The sequence below is a fragment of the Macrotis lagotis genome, chromosome 8 (assembly GCF_037893015.1).
Source record: "Macrotis lagotis isolate mMagLag1 chromosome 8, bilby.v1.9.chrom.fasta, whole genome shotgun sequence".
NCBI lineage: Eukaryota > Metazoa > Chordata > Mammalia > Peramelemorphia > Peramelidae > Macrotis > Macrotis lagotis.
In genome coordinates this window covers 119,138,671-119,156,564 of record NC_133665.1, presented here as the reverse complement: position 1 = coordinate 119,156,564, position 17,894 = coordinate 119,138,671, and the positions used below count along the sequence as shown (strand labels likewise).

The window sequence follows — 17,894 nt, the reverse complement described above, 5'->3', positions numbered from 1 at the left end:
CAAGTCCAATGTCCTAACCAGTAGATTTTAAATATGGCAAAAATTCTATGATAAAAAATAGAATTGCTTACTTTTGTGTACTGGACTTATAGAATGATTCCTTTGCTTTCTGTTTATCACTCTTCATTGCAGGAGATCCCTTTGGGAAACAAGAAGTAAAGAATGACATCTAAATATGTTGGGTATGAGTTGGATTTGCTATCTTTTAAGATTCATTTCCTAGCTTTAATAAAATAGCAAAATTTTTTATAAGCTTTCAAGTTTGCAAAGCACTGGACATCTCACTTGATCTTCAAACTGATCTTCAAATAGCACTGTTATTAACAATTTATAGATGAGGGATCAGAGACTGACACAGGTTAAATTTTTTGCCCAAGTGTCTGAGGCAGGATCTGAATTCCCTGCTTCAAGTTTTCCTTGTTCCAAGGTCAGCAGTAGATGTGCTGTTCTCATATCCCAGAAGTAGATGATACATATGTTATTAATCAGATTTATAGGATCATAGAATAACCCTAGAGGAAGAGTTCCTAGAAATCAACTGGTTCAACTTCCTCAAAGCTACAGATGAGAAAACTGAAGCAGAGGAATTTTAAGTGATTTGTCCAAGGTCAAACAAATAGTAAAGTAATAGATCCAGAATTAAAATCCACACTTTCTGATTCTAAATCTGGTGCTCTTTTCATGCAAAATTAATAGCTAGACTTTATGTAGCTTTTTAATAATTATTAAACACTAGCAAAATACTGTTTCATTTTATCTTCATGTTCGTCCTAGAAGGTAGTATTAGCAACATTCCCATCCTCCAGATGAAAAAACTTAGGCAGACCAAGGCTGTTATATACATAGGATCACAAAGCTAATAAGTTGCTGAGATGGGTCTTGAACTCAGGTCTTCTTGATTCCATTCTTTCCTCTCTTTGTCTCTCTGTCTCTCTGTCTCTCTCTCTCTCTCTCTCTCTACTACTCCCCAAGACAGTGATATTTAATTTCTTGGGAAGTCCTCAGGGCTAATTCTCCAAGTAAGGTATAGTCAGTCAGCTGGCACCTTTTTCTTGGAAAAGAAATCCCTCAAAGTTTTTGATCTCCTATAAAAAAAGAGGCACATTTTAGCCATGAGCAACAAGAGTGTGGGATATAAAACTTATTTACAAAAGGTTACCAAATGAGATGGTGGAAAATTATGAACATCTTCCCCCTTTCCTTTCCAAAACAAAAACCAAAACATAGAAGAAGGGTAGAAGGAAAAAAACAAGATTCCTGAAAACTTGGTTTGAAATGCAATTAAGTCAGATCATCCCAGGGACATTTCTATAATCCAAGGGCACATATTATTTGGATGAAAATGAACTGATGACAAATGGAATAAATCTGTCAAAATTTCTATACTAAATTCTTTTCATCATTAGTAGGAGTGGAAATGCCACATTTAGACCCTGACTATATTTCTTCAGTTATTTAGATCATTTTTATTTCTATAAAAAGTAGCATATATGTGTGTGTGTGTGTGTGTGTGTGTGTGTGTGTGTGTGTGTGTGTGTGTATGTGTGTATATAGTTCTTAGATGTGTAATAGTAAGTAGATTTCTAAGTATTTGATATATTCTGCAAGAATCCTAAATGGAATTTCTCTACCTTTCTGGCTGGGTTTTACTAGTAATATTTAGAAATGCTGATGATTTTTGTAGATTCATATACTTCAAGATTGCCTAAGCTATTTGGAACTATGCCCAAAGGGCAACAAAAATTTGCATACCCTTTGACCCAGCAACACCACTACTGGGTCTATACCCTGAAGAGATGAGGAAAAAGGGTAAAAACATTACTTGTACAAAAATATTTATAGCAGCCCTGTTTGTGGTGGCAAAGAATTGGAAATCCAGTAAATGTCCTTCAATTGGGGAAAGGCTTAGCAAACTGTGGTATATGTATGTCATGGAACACTATTGTTCTATTAGAAATCAGGAGGGACGGGATTTCAGGGAAACCTGGAGGGATTTGCATGAACTGATGCTGAGTGAGATGAGCAGAAGCAGAAAAACACTGTACACCCTAACAGCAACATGGGAGTGATGTTCAACCTTGAAGGACTCGCTCATTCCATCAGTGCAACAATTGGGAACAATTTTGGGCTGTCTGCAAAGAAGAGTACCATCTGTATCCAGATAAGGAGCTGTGGAGTTTGAAAAAACCAGATATCTTATTGTCTGATCTTGTTACCTCTGCGAATTCTGTTCTCTTTAAGGATATGATTTCTCTCTCATCACACCCAATTTGGATCAAGGTACAACATGGAAACAAAGTAAAGACTGATGGAGTGCTATCTGTAGGGTGGGGGTGGGGGGAGGGAATCAAGATTGGGGGAAAATTGTAAAACTGAAATAATATCTTTAATTAAAAAAAGATTGCCTAAGCTATAAACTGTTTTAATTTATTTTAGTTGGCTCTTTAGACATCTTCATATATACACCATCAAACCCTGACAAAAATGATAATTTTGTTCTTCTTTATACATATACTTATTTCCTTAATTTTTTTAGTTATATAGCTAGCATTTCCAGGATTATGTTAGACTGAAAGAGTGACAATAGAATTGTTGCTTAATTCTTGATTTAATTGGAAAGAATTGTTTTTTCCAACCAATGAATCAATAAACATTATTATTAAGTACCCATTAAGTTCCAGACAGGTGTCAAGTGCCAAGGATACATAAAAGAGGCAGAAGACAGTCCCTGGCCTCAAATTCAGACTAATAATGGGAGAAACAACATTCAAATAAATATATGTAAATAAACTATACTAAGGATAAACAGAAAATAATTAACTAAGGAAGACACTAACATTAAAATATGCTGTAAAAGCTTTTCTGTAAAAGATGGGATTTTATTTGGGAATTAAAGGAAGCCAGAGAAAATGCTCACAGCTAAGAGATGATCTTCTTCATGGAACAGCTAGGTCAGGGTCACTGGATCAGAAATTAGAAAGATAGGAGTTGACTAAGTTATGAAGGGCTTTCAAAGTTAAAAAGTATTTTGTATTCGATTCTAGAGGTATGACAAGGTCAAATGTGCTTTAGGAAAAAATCATTTGAGTACAAGATGGAATCTAAACTGGAATAAGAAACTTGTGGTTGGTAGCCTCATCAACAGTAGTTCAGATGTGTTCAATAATATTTGTTATGTTATTTTTGCATTGTTTCATTATTGTCTTTATCTAGGATGAAATAATTAATTCTTTCTATAATTTGTTATTTGATCCACTCACTTTTTAAGTGAGATTATTGAGATTATTTAGCTTCCAATTAGTTCTGGGTCTGTATCTCCCTGGTCCAGTATTGCATATGATTTTTATTGCATTATAATCTGAGAAAGATGTATTCACTATTTCTGCCTTTCTGTAGTTGATCATTAGGTTTTTATACCCTAGTACGGGGTCAATTTTTGTGTCATGTCCTGCAGAACAAAAAAGTATATTCCTTTCTATCCCCATTCAATTTCCTCGATAAGTCTATCATATCTAGGTTTTTGAACAATCTATTTATCCCCTTAACTTCCTTCTTGTTTATTTTATGGTTAGATTTGTCTAAATCTGAGAGTGCGAGGTTGAGTTTTGCTATGTCTTCCTGTAGCTCTTTAAATTTCTCCTCTAGGAATTTAGATGCTATACCATTTGGGTGCATACAGATTATGTATTGAAATTACTTTATTGTCTATGGCAGCTTTTAGGAGGATAGTTTCCTTCCTAATCTTTTTTAAAGCTATATTTGCAGCTGCTTTGTATGAGATAAAGACTGCTACCCCTGCTTTTTTTTCACTTCAGCTGAAGCAAAATATATTTTGCTCCAACCTTTTACTTTTACTCTGTATGTATCTCTTTGCTTCAAATGAGTTTCTTGTAAGCAGCATATTGCAGGATTCTGCTTTTAATCCACTCTGCTATTCACTTACATTTTAAGGGAAAGTTCATCCCACTCACATTCAAAGTTATTATTATTATTAACTCTTTATTGCCCTCCATGCTATCTTCCCTGTTTGTATTTTCCCCCTTTTTTTCCTTTATCCATATTCCCCAGTATTTTGTTTCTGAATATCGTCCCCTTCAGTGTTTGCCCTCCTATATCAACCCCCTCCCCTTTCTTTCCCATTTCCCTTTTTCCTCCTCTTCCCTCCCTTCCTTCTGTTAGTTCTCCCTTTTCTCCCCCATTTTAATGCTTGAAAGGCAAGATAGTTTCTTAATTTGATTAAGTGTGTTTAAGTTAACTTTAGGCCAAGTATGATGAGAGGAAGATTCAGGTAGTTCTTAGCTCATCCCTTCTTCCCCTCTATTAGGAAAGGTCTTTTGTAACCTCTTAATGTAATGAGATTTACCCCATTCAATCTCCTCCATCCTCCCATCTCCTTACTGTCTGTCCTTTTTAAGGAGGTATTGTTTTTAAATCATTTTATCTGAATCACAGAAAAGTCTTAAGTGTCCATCACTTCTGCCTAAGTATATTCTAACAGAGTTATACTTCTCAAGAGTTATGAGAATCTTTCTTCCAAGAGGGGATATAGCCAGTTTCATCTTATTGGATAGCAGTTTTTTTTTCTTTACCTTTTCATGTGTCTCTTGAGTCTCCTGTTTGATGTCCAAATTTTCTATTAAGCTGTTTTTTTTCCATCAGGAAATGTTGGAAGTCTTCCATTTTGCTAAATGTCCATCTTTTTCCCTGGAAGAGAAGACTCAGCTTTGCTGGATAGTAGATTCTTGGCTGTATTCCAAGCTCCTTTGCTCTTTGGAATATCTCATTCCAGGCTCTTTGATCCCCTAACGTTGATGCAGCCAGGTCCTGTGTAATCCTTACTATAGCTCCTTGGTATCTAAATTGTTTTTTTCTGACTGCTTGTAGGATTTTCTCTTTTATGATAGTTCTGGAATTTGGCCACAAAATTCATTTTTAGGATCTCTTTCTGGAAGGGATCAATGTATTCTTTCAAAAATGATTTTGCCCTCTGGTTTCATGATATCAGGGCAGTTTTCCATCACTAAATCCTGTAATATTAAATCCAGTTTTTTTCTTCAATGTTTTCAGGAATACCTATATTTCTGATGGTGTCTCTCCTCATTCTATTCTCAAGGTCAGTGGTTTTACTGATGAGATATTTTACATTTTCTTCTATTTTTTTGATTTTGTGGTTTTGTTTAACAGACTCTTGATGTCTCATGAAGTCATTGGTTTCCACAGACTCCATTCTCTATTTTTTAAGGGAAGAATTTCATTTACCTTTTGTAGCTCCTTTTCCAATTGGTCAATTCTATTTTTGAAAGAGTTTTCAATTTGACCAATTGAGGTTTTTAGAGAATTATTTTCTTTTTGTATTTGTCCAATTGTATTTTCCATGATTTGTTTTCTTGTTGCAAGGTGTTAAGTGTCTCTCCCAAATTTTCCAATTGATTTTTAAACTCCTTCCTTATTTCTTCAAGGAAGTCTTTCTGTGCTGGAGATCAGATCATATTCTCCTCAGAGATTCTGTGTCTCTCTGAGTTAAGGTCTTTTCCTTCTAGGAATTTCTCTATGAACACTCCTTTCTCTGATCTTTCTTCATTTTCTTAAGACCTTATGTTGCTAGGGGCTCGTTCATAGAGGTTTAGTGTTGAGATCCCCTAGAGGCTTTACTCACTGGTTTAGTTACTCTAAGTGAACTGGCCAGTAGGCTGTGTTGGTTGCTTTCTCTGGAGTGTCTGTGACCTTAATTTGGAACCCTCTCCCTTAGCCTGGAGGGGGTGGATGTAGCTGTTGAGTACTTTTAACTTTGCCTAATGGTGGGTTTTGCCCTTGGGAAAGGTAATTGCTCTCCCTATTCACAGCTGAAGGAGGTCTACTGCTCTTAGCCTGGGGAAAGGTAGACTGTAATTGTGGTGGTTCTGGGAAGAAGCTTCAGCTGAAATTAAGGTGTGACTGGAACTCACCCTTCAGCTCTGCGCACAAGCTCCAGATTGTCAGTGCCACAACCAATGCCTCTGCTCCCTAGTTGCCACTGTGGCTGATCAGGTTTGCCCCGCTTTTAGGATTCCAGGCTCTAGTCCGCTCCACTGATCAAGCTAGTCAACTATAAGACTCTTGCCTGCCTCTGAGATCAGGCTAGTGGAGCTCTCAGGCTCTGACCCTGTCCTGTGTTCCTGACAGAGTGTGCCTTCTATGCCCAGCTCACTCATGATCCCATCCTGGAGGACAAACCTTGAGGTAGATCTTCTTCTCCTAGTTTCTCTTTATGGGTTTTGTAGATTGGATTTCTGTTAAGAGGTTTGTTTCATATTGTATACGAGGGAAGATCAGGAAACTAGCACTGTGCCTGTCTTCTCTCTGCCATCTTGGTCAGAAGACCCCCTCTATTCATTTTTAATATTGACAATTTAGTTTTCTGCCAATTGTTCATTCTTTTAACCCAGTTCTATTTTATTTCTTTGCTTTAATTTTGTTAATCCTTAATTTTAAGGATTTTCATTTTGTTGTTTAATTGGATTTTTTAAAAATGTGTTGATTTTCTTGTATTTTAGTTGCATTCTCAATGCTTTGATTTTTTTTTTCTTTTCACTAAATCCATAGAATACTGCAATGCTATCCCTGGCAGACTCCACAAATTTAGGTGGTTTCTCTCCCTTCTAATCTATCATGTTATAGCACTTTCAGAGAAACTGTCCTAAAATGTCTCCACAGTTGAAGGACCCTAAATTGGAGTATAGCATAGGATCAGTGACTTGGCTCCCATTAAGTTCAGGACTAGAGAGAGTTTCAGAAGAAAATGACATATCATTTAAAGAGAACCTAAGGATCTATTCTGATTGATTTAATGGATTCTAAATTGATCGACTCTGTTTCTATAGGAGTACAGAGAAGATTGAGAGCTATAAAATATTGAGTCAGTGTCCATAGGATAAATCCCATGGCCTAACACTTTGAAAGTAAGAAGTATACATTTCAAAAAAAAAAAAGAAGTGTATGTTTCAATCAACATGTTCTATTCATTGGCTAGCTAACACGAGGAACTCCAGTTTCCCCTCCTTGTAAGGCTCAGAGGCACCTAGGTGGTACAGTGAATGGAGCACCCAGCCTGAATTCAGGAAGACCTGAGATCACATCCAGCCTTAAATACTTATTAGCTGAGTGATCCTATGCAAGTCATTTAACCTGTTTGCTTCTGTTTCCTCATCTATAAAATGGAGATAACAGGAAGACAAACTTCGAAGGGGTATTGTGATAATCAAATGAAGTTGTGAGTACTACATAGATCTTAGTTATTATCATAATAGGGAGAGGCTGTGAAGAATGACTGTTCTTCAGAACATGTACCCCCACATTTCACTTGAATTGTCAAATTTATTGGCAAAAATTAGTTAATATAACATAATAATTACTTTGATTTCATTACTAATCATCTTGATTAAGGATACATTCATTTTTCATTTTTGAGACTAGTGATTTTGTTTTCTTTCCTTTTTTGATCACTTTAACCAATAATTTATCAATTTTATTGTTTTTTGTCATAGTCAGCTTCTAGTTTTTTTTTTGTTTGTTTTTTTAGTTTTTGCAAGGCAATGGGGTTAAGTGGCTTGCCCAAGGCCACATGGCTAGGTAATTATTAAGTGTCTGAGGCCGGATTTGAACTCAGGCACTCCTGACTACAAGGCCAGTGCTCTATCCACTGCGCCACCTAGCTGCCCCCTTTTTTTGTCAGCTTCTAGTTTTATTGATTAATTAAATAGTTTCCTTATATTCAATTTGATTAATTTCACCTTTAGTTTTTTTCTGCAAGGCAATGGGGTTGAAGTGACTTGCCCAAGTCACACAGTCAGGTAATTATTAAATATCTGAGGTTGAATTTGAACTCATGTCCTCTTGACTCCAGAGCTGGTGCTCTACCCAATGCACTACCTAGTTGCCCCTTCACCTTTGGTTTTTAGGATTTTCAATTTGGTATTTATTTGTAGATTTTTATTTTGTCCTTTTTCTTGTTTGTTAAATTGCAACCCAATTCATTGTTCTGCTCTTTCTCTATTTTATCGATTAAAGTATTTGGAGATATAAATTTTCCTTTGATTATTGCTTTTTTATATGTTGTTTTGACATATTTCATTTTTATCATTCTCTTTAACAAAATTTACTACTGATATAACTTGTTCTTTAGCCTTCATTGTTTCTATGACTTGTTTTTTACTCCACTTATTCTTTAAGATTAGATTATTTAGTCTCCAATTAATTTTAATATGTTTCCATGACTCCTTAATATAAATATTATTACATCATCATCTGAAAATATATAGTTAATAGTTCCACTTTTATATAGAACTTTTAAATTTATTTTTTATTTTTCGCAAGGCAATGGGGTTAAGTGACTTGCCCAAGGTCACATAGCTAGGTAATTGTCAAGTGTCTGAGGCTGGATTTGAACTTAAGTAGGTCCTCCTGACTCCAGGGCCAGGGCTGTATCTACCATATAACATATGTTATATGTTACCATATAACATATAACTTTTAACTATAAAGTTTTTATATATCATTATATATATATTGTTAATTTCTATAAAGGTACAATGTTCTGCTGAGAAAGGGTTTATTCCTTTCTATTCCCATTTCATCTTTTTCAGAGATCTATAATATTTAGCTTATCTAGGATTCTATTCATCTTGTTGACCCCTTTCATATTTCATTTTAGATTAGATTTATCTAATTCTGAGAGGAGAAAATTGTAGTCTGATACTCTTTTAGTTTTGTTATCTATTTCCATTTGTAATTCATTTAGATTTTTCTTTACCAATTTTGATAATATAGCATTTGGCACATATAAATTTTTTATTCATATTACATCATTATTTATGCTACCTTTTATCATAATGTAGTTTCTTTTAATTAAATTTATTTTAAGTTTAACTTTACCTGAAATCATAATTGCTACCCCTGCTTTTGTAGGCGCAGTGCCTGCCCTCACATTAAGTTCAGGACTGGAGAGAGCTTCAGAAGTAAATGACATATTTAAAGAGAACCTAAGGGTCTGTTCTCAATGATTTAATAGGTTCTAAATTGATTGACTCTGTTTCTAAAGGAGTACAGAGAAAACTGAACTATAAAATAATGAGTCAATGTCCATAGCATAAATCCTATGGTCTAACACTTTGAAAGTAAGAAGTATACATTTCAATCAATATGTTCTAGTCATTGGCTAGCTAAAATTTAAATACTTTGCTTTAGTCAAAAATAAGACAAGATTTAGCAGCTTTTACATTAAAAAAACCCCAAAAAGCATGGGACATTATTTTCCAAATCAGAAAGGGACTGGGCTTGCAACTAAGAATAATTTACCCAGCAAAGCTATGTGTAATCTTGAATGAAAAAAATGAATATTTAATGAACAAAAAGAATTGCAAGTATTTGTGAAGAAAAGAACAAAACTAAATGAAAATTTGACCTGCTAGATGCAGAAGAAACATAAAAGGTCCTTATTTTTACTCTCTATATATACTTTTAATTTAAAATATATCTCTTATTAACAACACATGGGGCAGCTAGGTGATGCAGTGGATAGAACACTGGCCCTGGAGTCAGGAGGACCTAAGTTCAAATCCAGCCTCAGCCACTTAATTGCCTAGCCGTCTGGCCTTGGGCAAGTGACTTAACCCCATTGCCTTATAAAAAACATGTTATTCTGTTTTTTTCAATCCATTCTGCTATCCATTACTATTTCATGGGTGAATTCATTGCAATCATATTCAAAGTTATAATTACCAATTATGCATTTCCCTCTATCCTGCTTTTCATCACTGTTTATCCTTTTTTTCCTGGCCTTTTGCCCTATCCCTACTTGATCCTTTAATTGGTTTCTAAGTACTGCCCACTTAATCCATACCCTTTCTAAGAATTCCTCACCTTCTCCCCTTACCCTCCTATTCCTTAATCTACCTATCCAATTAAAAAACCCTTACTTATCCTATCCCTTTGTCCTATATTTCTCTGTAAGCTAAGAAGATTTTTTGTATCTTTCTAGATGTATATTATTCTCTCTTTAACCCAGTTCTGATGAGAATAAGGGTCTAATACTAATATATCTTTCCCCCAGTTCTGCTTCACCTGAAACAGTTCTTCCATTCATGTCGTTTGTATGAGATAATTGCTCCATTTTATCTCTCCTTACCATCCCATCAGCTCAACCCCAAACCTTCTATTTCTGTATGCACTTTCAAATTATCCAAGTATTGATAACGTTAAGAGATACAGATATAACCATGATCTTTATAAGAGGTAAACTTTTTGACCTTACTAGGGTCAAAATTGTCTTTATGAATTGTTCATTATGAGGTAAACTTTTTGACCTTATTAAGATCAAAATTGTCTTTATGAATTGTCTTAAGTGTTTACCTTCTTATGTTTCTCCTGAATCTAGCAATTTTTATTCAGTTGTTTTTTTTTTTCTTCACAAATACCTGGAACTCCTTTTATTCATTAAATATTCATTTTTTACATTCAGGATTACATATAGCTTTGCTGAGTAAATTACTCAGTTGCAAGTCCAGTCCTTTATTGATTTGTAAAATAATTTCCCATGATTTGGGGTGTTTTTTTAATGTAAAGGTTGTTAGATGTTGTGTTATTTTGACTATAGTACAATATTTCAATTTTTTCCCTATTAATATGTAGTATTTTATCCATGATCTGAGCTTTGAAGCTTAGTTATGATGTTTCTATGAACTTTCATCTTTAGATCTCTTTCAGGTGGTATAGCAACTAAAATTGTCCCACCTATAATAAAAAAGAGACTGAGTCAGGACTCTGAGCCAAAGGCCAGAATTGGATCTCAGGTCATCCTTATGATCTAGAATGCCCTCTTCTTCTGGGACCTTGTTTTCTTAGAAATTGATATTCCTATGCAAAATCATTGGTTGATAGACCAAAAATGACATGTTAGTGGTAGTCATATATTGAGTGAAGCATGGAATATCTTCACTAAGTGATCATAAGATGGCCAGCTGCTTATGTTGAAGAAGAGAAAATGGTCTGGAGGGACACTGGACTTTCCATGTATTTGAGTCACCTCTGCCACACTGGTTTTTGTCAGTTGGAAGGCTATGATTGTGCAAGTGATCATACAATCTGCACATCACAGTTCTGGGACCTAATAATACAGATTAGAATTTGAGTAGGGTCTCTCATTAAATCAATTTTCTCAGTGGTCATCATGTATTCTTTTCAGTTTTTATTTTACTCTCTTACTCTAAAATTTCAGGAAAACTTTGCTTAATAAATTTTTGAAGTATAGTATCTAGATTCTTTTTTTAATCATAATTTTTAGGTTGTTCAACAATTTCTCTATTGTCTTGTAATAATTCCAAAATACTGATGTGTTGTACAAGTCATTTGTTTTTCTAATAAGGTGTTTCACATTCTCTTTTTTTTTCAGTTTTTTTTATTTGGTTTTGGTATTTCTTGTTAATGAAGTCATTGGCTTACCTATACCCAATTCTGATTTTTAAAGTAAGATTTTGGATTTCTTTTCCTAATGGTAAATTTCCTTTTCATAACATTCTTTAGTTTCATGCATTACTCCAAATTTTCTCCCTAATTATTCTTCAGCTTCTCTTATTTGATTTTTAAAGTCTTTTTTAAAATTCTTCTAAAAAACTATTGCAAAAATGCCTTTTCTTTTTATCTTTGCAGTAGAAGTAACTTTTAACTTCACTATCTTCTTCTAAATTTGAACCTAGATTTTCTCCATTAACAGAGTAGCTATCTATGGTCACCCTCTTTCTCTTACCCTTACTCATTTTTTAGTGGCTTATTTATTTTTTTTATTTACTTTGACTTAGACTCAGACTTTACTTTGACTTAGACTTGCCTCAAGGAGGAGAGGATAATGTCTCAGACATCGTTTTTCATTCTGTTGTTTTCTAAGCTGTATTTAAGCAATTATTAGGTGTTATTTTACCCAATTACAAAACCTTAGTATGAAATGAGGGGGGGACAAACAAGTGACTTGGGATACCTCAAAGGAGAAGGAAAGACACTGGAACACCGTGCTTCCTGAAATTTGACACAGAATCGTCTATGTTAATAGTTTCTTTGTAATTACAGCAGTATATTTCCAAAGAAGAGAAATCTGGGTTCAAATTTTTCAGTTGGGAGATTCTAGTTGCATATCACTTGACCTCTCAATGCCTCTGAGAACCTAAGGTTATAAGTTATAGCTGAGTTGTTGATTTACTTCAGAAGGGGGAATTGTATATACCAGTAATTCTTTGTACTGTCAAAATCCCAGGACAAGATCATGTCTTCTTCACAAATAAGGTTCTTCCATAATGTGGGATTTAGAATTTTTATATTCTATTCTTGATTTTTCCCCCTGAATTACTTTCATTTTAGGGGAAATTATCTAAAAATGAATAATTAAAATATTTTCTCTTAAAGAGACAAGCATCTATGTATTTCTTTGATTAGGAATGAGTTCAATTCTGTTAATAAATAAACAGAAAGATATATTTTAAAATAACTATAATATCAATACTCAAATCCACAGAATACAAAACAAATAACTAATAAAACAAATGGGATATGTCTTACCTGGCATTTTATATCATCAAATGAAAACTTAAGTGAGGATAAACTACCTTCTATTTCAGATCTATCAGGGATAACTTTCACTGGACTTGTCCAACCTGAAAAAAAGAAAAATTATTGGTTTTTGAGCTAAAAAATTAATGAGATCATTTTCTTCTTCATTGATCAGAGACTTCTGTTTTTTTAAATGTTACTTTAGTTAATTTTTTCATAATTGATTTCTTTTCCAATTACATAGTTTTCAACAATCAATTTTTGTAAGGATTTGAGTTCCACAGTTTTCTCCCTCCCTTCTGTGTCTCCCTCCTTCCCAATGACAGAGCAATCTAATATAGGTTATACTTATATAACTATGTCAAATATATTGCCATATTAATCATGTTGTGAAAGAAGAATCAGAAAAAAGGGGGAAAGCCATAAAACATAAAACAACTTTTAAAATTTGAATATAGTACACTTTGGTTTGAATTCAGAATCCATAGTTCCTTCTCTGGATGTGGATGGAATTTTCTATTACAAGTCCTTTAGAACTATCTTTTGAATATTGTGCTGCTGAGAAGAGTGAGTCAATATTAAAGTTCATCATCTCAGAATGTTCTGTTAATGGGTTCAATGCCCTCCTGGTTCTTCTCACTTCATGCAAAATCAGTTTATTCAAGTCTTCCCAGTTTTTTTCTGAAATCTGGTCCTTCATGATTTCTTATAGAACCATGGTACTGCATTACATTCATATACCACACTTTGTTCGGTCATTCCCCAATTGAAGGGTATTCCATCAATTTCCAATTCTTTGCCATTACAAAAAGAACTGCTAAAATTTTTTTATACATATGGGATTTTTTTACCCTTATGATCTCTTTGGGATACAGACTAGAATGGTATTGCTAGATCAAAGGGTATGTACAGTTTTATTGCCCTTTGAGTATAATTGCAAACTGCTCTCCATAAAGTTTGGATCAATTCACAACTCCACCAACAATATGTTAGTTTTTCCACATCCCATCCAACATTTATCATTTTCCTTTTTTGTCATAATGGTCAATCTGATAGGTGTGAGGTCAGAGTTGTTTTAATATGCATTTCTTTAATCAATGATTTAGAGCATTTTTCATATGACTGTAGCTTTAATTTCTTCATCTGAGAAATGTTTGTTCAAATCCTTCGATCATTTATCCATTGGAGAATGACTTGAAGTTCTTATAAATTTGTCTGTTATCTATATATTTTGAAACACTAGCTGTAAATAGATTCCCAACCTACAGCATACCTTTTAATCTTGATAGCAATGACTTTTTGTGCAATATCTTAACTTAATGTAATCAAATTGGTTGATTTTGCATTTTATGTTATCTTTAATCATAAACTTCTTCCCCTTCATAGATCCAATAGATAGACTTTATGTCTAAATTTCAAACTCATTTCAACCGTATTTTTGTATAGGGTTTGAGATGTGAGTCTGCCTAGTTTTGCCATACTGCAATTCTAGTTTTCAAAGCAGTTTTTGTCAAATAGTGAGTTTTTATGCAACATGCTAGTGTCTTCGGGTTTATCAAATAATAGATTACTATAGTAATTTACTACCATTTCTTTTATACCTAATCTATTCCATTAATTCATCACTCTATTGTTTAATCAATATCAGTTTTGATAACTGCTGCTTTATAATTTTAGAATTAAGCCACTTTCCTTTTCATTTTTTCATTAATTCTCCTTGATATTCTTGATCTTTTGTTCCTCCATATGAATCTTATTACTATTTATTCTAGTACAATAATTTTTTGGTAGTTTGGTATGGAACTGAATAAGTTATTTAATTCAGGTAGAAGTTTCATTTTTATTATATCATTTCAGTCGACCTATGAAAAAATGTCATTTGTCTAATTTTTTTTAGATCTGATTTTATTTGTGTGAAAAGTGATTTGTAATTGTTTTCATATAGCTTTTGAGTTTGTCTTGGCAGGTAGATTCCCAAGTATTTTATGTTTTCTAGTTATTTTTAAATGGAATGTCTTTTTCTATCCCTTGCTGTTGGACTTTGTTGGTCATATGTAGAAATGCTGATAATTTATGTCAAGTAGTTTTTTAGGTGATTTTCTGTCATTCTCTAAGTATACCATCATATCATCTGCAAAGAGTATGAGTTTTGTTTCCTCAATGCCTATTCTAATTCCTTCAAATTCTTTTTCTTCTCTTATGGCTAAAGTTAACTTTTTTTATTATTTTTTTTTTACTTTTTATTTTTTTTTAGGTTTTTGCAAGGCAAATGGGGTTAAGTGGCTTGCGCAAGACCACACAGCTAAGTATTAGGTGTCTGAGGCTGGATTTGAACCCAGGTCTTCCTGACTCTAGGTCCAGTTATCTATCCACTGTGTTTCCTAGCTGCCCCATGGGTGCTGTATCTTATCAAAAGTTTTAGTATCTATTGAGATAATCATATAATTTGTTAGTTTTGGTCATTAATGCTGATTGTTTCCTAATATTGAGCCAATGCTATATTCCTGATATAAATACTAACTGTTCATAGTGAATTATCCTAGGGATAACTTTCTATAATCACGGCTACAATTTTAAAATTTTTGCATCAATATTCATTAGGGAAATCAGTCTATAATTTTTTTTTTGTGTTTTGGCTCTTCCTGTTTTAGGTATCAGCACCACCTATGTGTCATAAAAGGAATTTGGTAGAATTTTTTTCCTAGCTTTTTCAAATGGTTTATATAGAATTGGAATCATTCTATAAATGTTTGATAGAATTCACATGTAAATCCATCTGGACCAAGAAATTTTTTCCTAAGGGAATTCATTGACAGCTTGTTTAATTTCTTTTTTCTTAAATGGGATTATATCAATTTCCTCTTCTGTTAACCTGGGCAATTTATATTTTTGTAAATATTTTGTAAATATTCACCTATTTCACCTATTTCACATGGATTATCTTTATTGGTGTATTGTTATGCAGAAGAGCTTCAAATTATGACTTTAATTTTCTCCTCACTGGTGGCAAATTCACCATTTTCAGTTTTGATACTGGTAATTTGGTTTTCCTTTTAATCAACAAAGTTTTATCTATTTTTTTCATAAAATCAACTCAGTTTTATTGGTCTATTAATAGTTTTCTTTAAATTTTATGAATCTTTCCCTTGCTTTTCAGAATTTATTTTATTTGAGGATTTTAATTTTTTTCTTCTTCCAGTTTTTTTAGTTGCATGCCCTATTCATTGATATCTTTTATCATATCCATGTAAACATTTAGAGATATAAAATTTCCCCTAATAACTGCTTTGACTGTGTCCCACAAGTTTTGGTATGTTGTCTATTATCATTGTCTTAGATGAAATTATTTCTGTGATTTGTTTGATCCATTCATTCTTTAAAATTAGGTTATTCAGCTTCCAACTAATTTTGTGTCTATCTTTCTAAGCCCCTTTATTTCACACGATGTTTTTTGCATCACAATCTGAAAATACATTTAATATTTTTGCCTTTCTGCATTTGTGACATTTTTATGCCCTAAAACATTCTCAATTTTTTTTGTGTGTGTCATGTACTGCTAAGAAAAAGGTATCGTCCTCTCTAACCCCATTGAATTTTCTCTAGTGGTCTTTCGTATCTAACTTTTTAAAAATTGTATTCACTTAACTTTCTTGTTTATTTTGTGGTTATATTTAATTAATTCTGAGAGAGGGAAGTTGAAGTTCTCCACCAGTACAGTTCTGCTGTCTGTATCTTCCTAAATCATTGATCTTCTCCTTTAAGAATTTACATACTATGCTTTTCCGAGCTGCCCAGAAGCGGGGTCCCTATAGTGTTGTTCATGGTTTCTGTCATAACTTTCAAGGGAAACTTTCACAATGTCCGGAGCCCTGGATGTCTTGCAGATGAAGGAGGAGAATGTCCTCAAATTCCTCACTGCAGGCACCCATTTGGGTGGCACCAATTTGGATTTCCAGATGGAACAGTAGATCTACAAAAGGAAGAGAGATGGCATCTATATCATTAATCTGAAGAGAACTTGGGAAAAGCTTCTGCTGGCAGCTCGTGCCATTGTTGCCATTGAAAATCCAGCTGATGTTAGTGTCATCTCATCCAGGAACACTGGCCAGAGAGCTGTTCTGAAATTTGCTGCTGCCACTGGCACCACACCTATTGCTGGATGCTTTACCCCAGGCACCTTCACTTACCAGATCCAGGCAGCTTTGAGGGAGCCTTGCCTCTTGGTCACTGATCCTCCTGCAGATCATCAGCCTTTGCCTGAAGCGTCATATGCTAACCTTCCAACCATCGCACTGTGCAACACAGACTCCTGACTTCACTATGTGGACATTGCCATTCCATGTAACAACAAGGGAGCTCACTCAGTGGGTCTGATGTGGTGGATACTGGCCCGAGAAGTCCTGCAGATGTGTGGTACCATCTCCCATGAGCACCTGTGGGAGGTCATGCCTGATCTTTACTTCTATAGAGATCCAGAGGAGATTGAAAAGGAAGAGCAGGCCACAGCTGAGAAGGCAGTGACAAAGGAGGAATTTCAGGGTGAATGGACTGCACCTGCCCCAGAATTCACTGCTGCTCAGCCAGAAGTGGTTGATTGGTCTGAGGGCGTCTAGGTGCCATCTGTGCCCATTCAGCAGTTCCCTACTGAAGATTGGAGTGCTCAGCCGGCTACTGAGGACTGGTTTGCAACTCCTACTGCTCAGGCCACTGAATGGGTAGGAACTACCACAGAGTGGTCCTAAGTTTTACCAAGATGCTGTAATAGTGTTAGAAAAATGCTGATGGAAAATAAACATTGATTTTTTAACCAAAAAAAAGTATTTAGCTACTATACTACTTGGTGCACATATATATGGTTACTATTCATATCCACGGTCTATAGTGCCTTTTAGGAAGATGTAACTTCCTTCCTTACCCCCCCCCCTTTTTTTAGCAAATGGGGTTAAGTGGCTTGCCCAAGGCCACACGGCTAGGTAATTATTAAGTGTCTGAGACCGGATTTAAACCCAGGTACTCCTGACTCCAGGGCTGGTGCTTTATCCACTACGCCACCTAGCTGCCCCAACGCCACCTAGACACCCCCCCCCTTACCCCTTTTAATGAGATCCATTTTTACTTTTGCTTTGTCTGATATAAGGATTGCTACCCCTGCTTTTTTCACTTCAGCAGAAGCATATTTTGCTCCAGCTTTTTACGTTTACTCTGTGTGTATCTCTCAGCCACAAATGTGTTTCTTGTAAACAACATACAGTAGGATTCTAGTTTTTAATTCATCATGTTATCTGCTTCCATTTTAAGGGAGAGTTCCCCACTCACATTCA

The 17,894-nt window shown here is 34.5% G+C and overlaps 1 protein-coding gene across 4 annotated transcripts in view; it reads right to left on the bottom strand.

Moving 5' to 3' along the window:
- Window positions 1-17,894, bottom strand: part of LOC141496118 (protein SPMIP7-like) — an 84,536-nt gene that overhangs the window by 50,605 nt on the left and 16,037 nt on the right. For 2 of the 4 annotated variants that reach the window (XM_074198261.1, XM_074198263.1), the window contains 3 exons: window positions 16,347-16,543; window positions 12,583-12,677; window positions 72-139 (listed from right to left, as the gene is read on the bottom strand). In XM_074198261.1, the coding sequence (XP_074054362.1) occupies window positions 72-139; window positions 12,583-12,677; window positions 16,347-16,407 (224 nt within the window). In that variant the 5' untranslated portion in view covers window positions 16,408-16,543. The remainder of the gene's footprint in view (window positions 1-71; window positions 140-12,582; window positions 12,678-16,346; window positions 16,544-17,894) is intronic. The other 2 variants (XM_074198260.1, XM_074198259.1) reach the window with 1 other exon arrangement.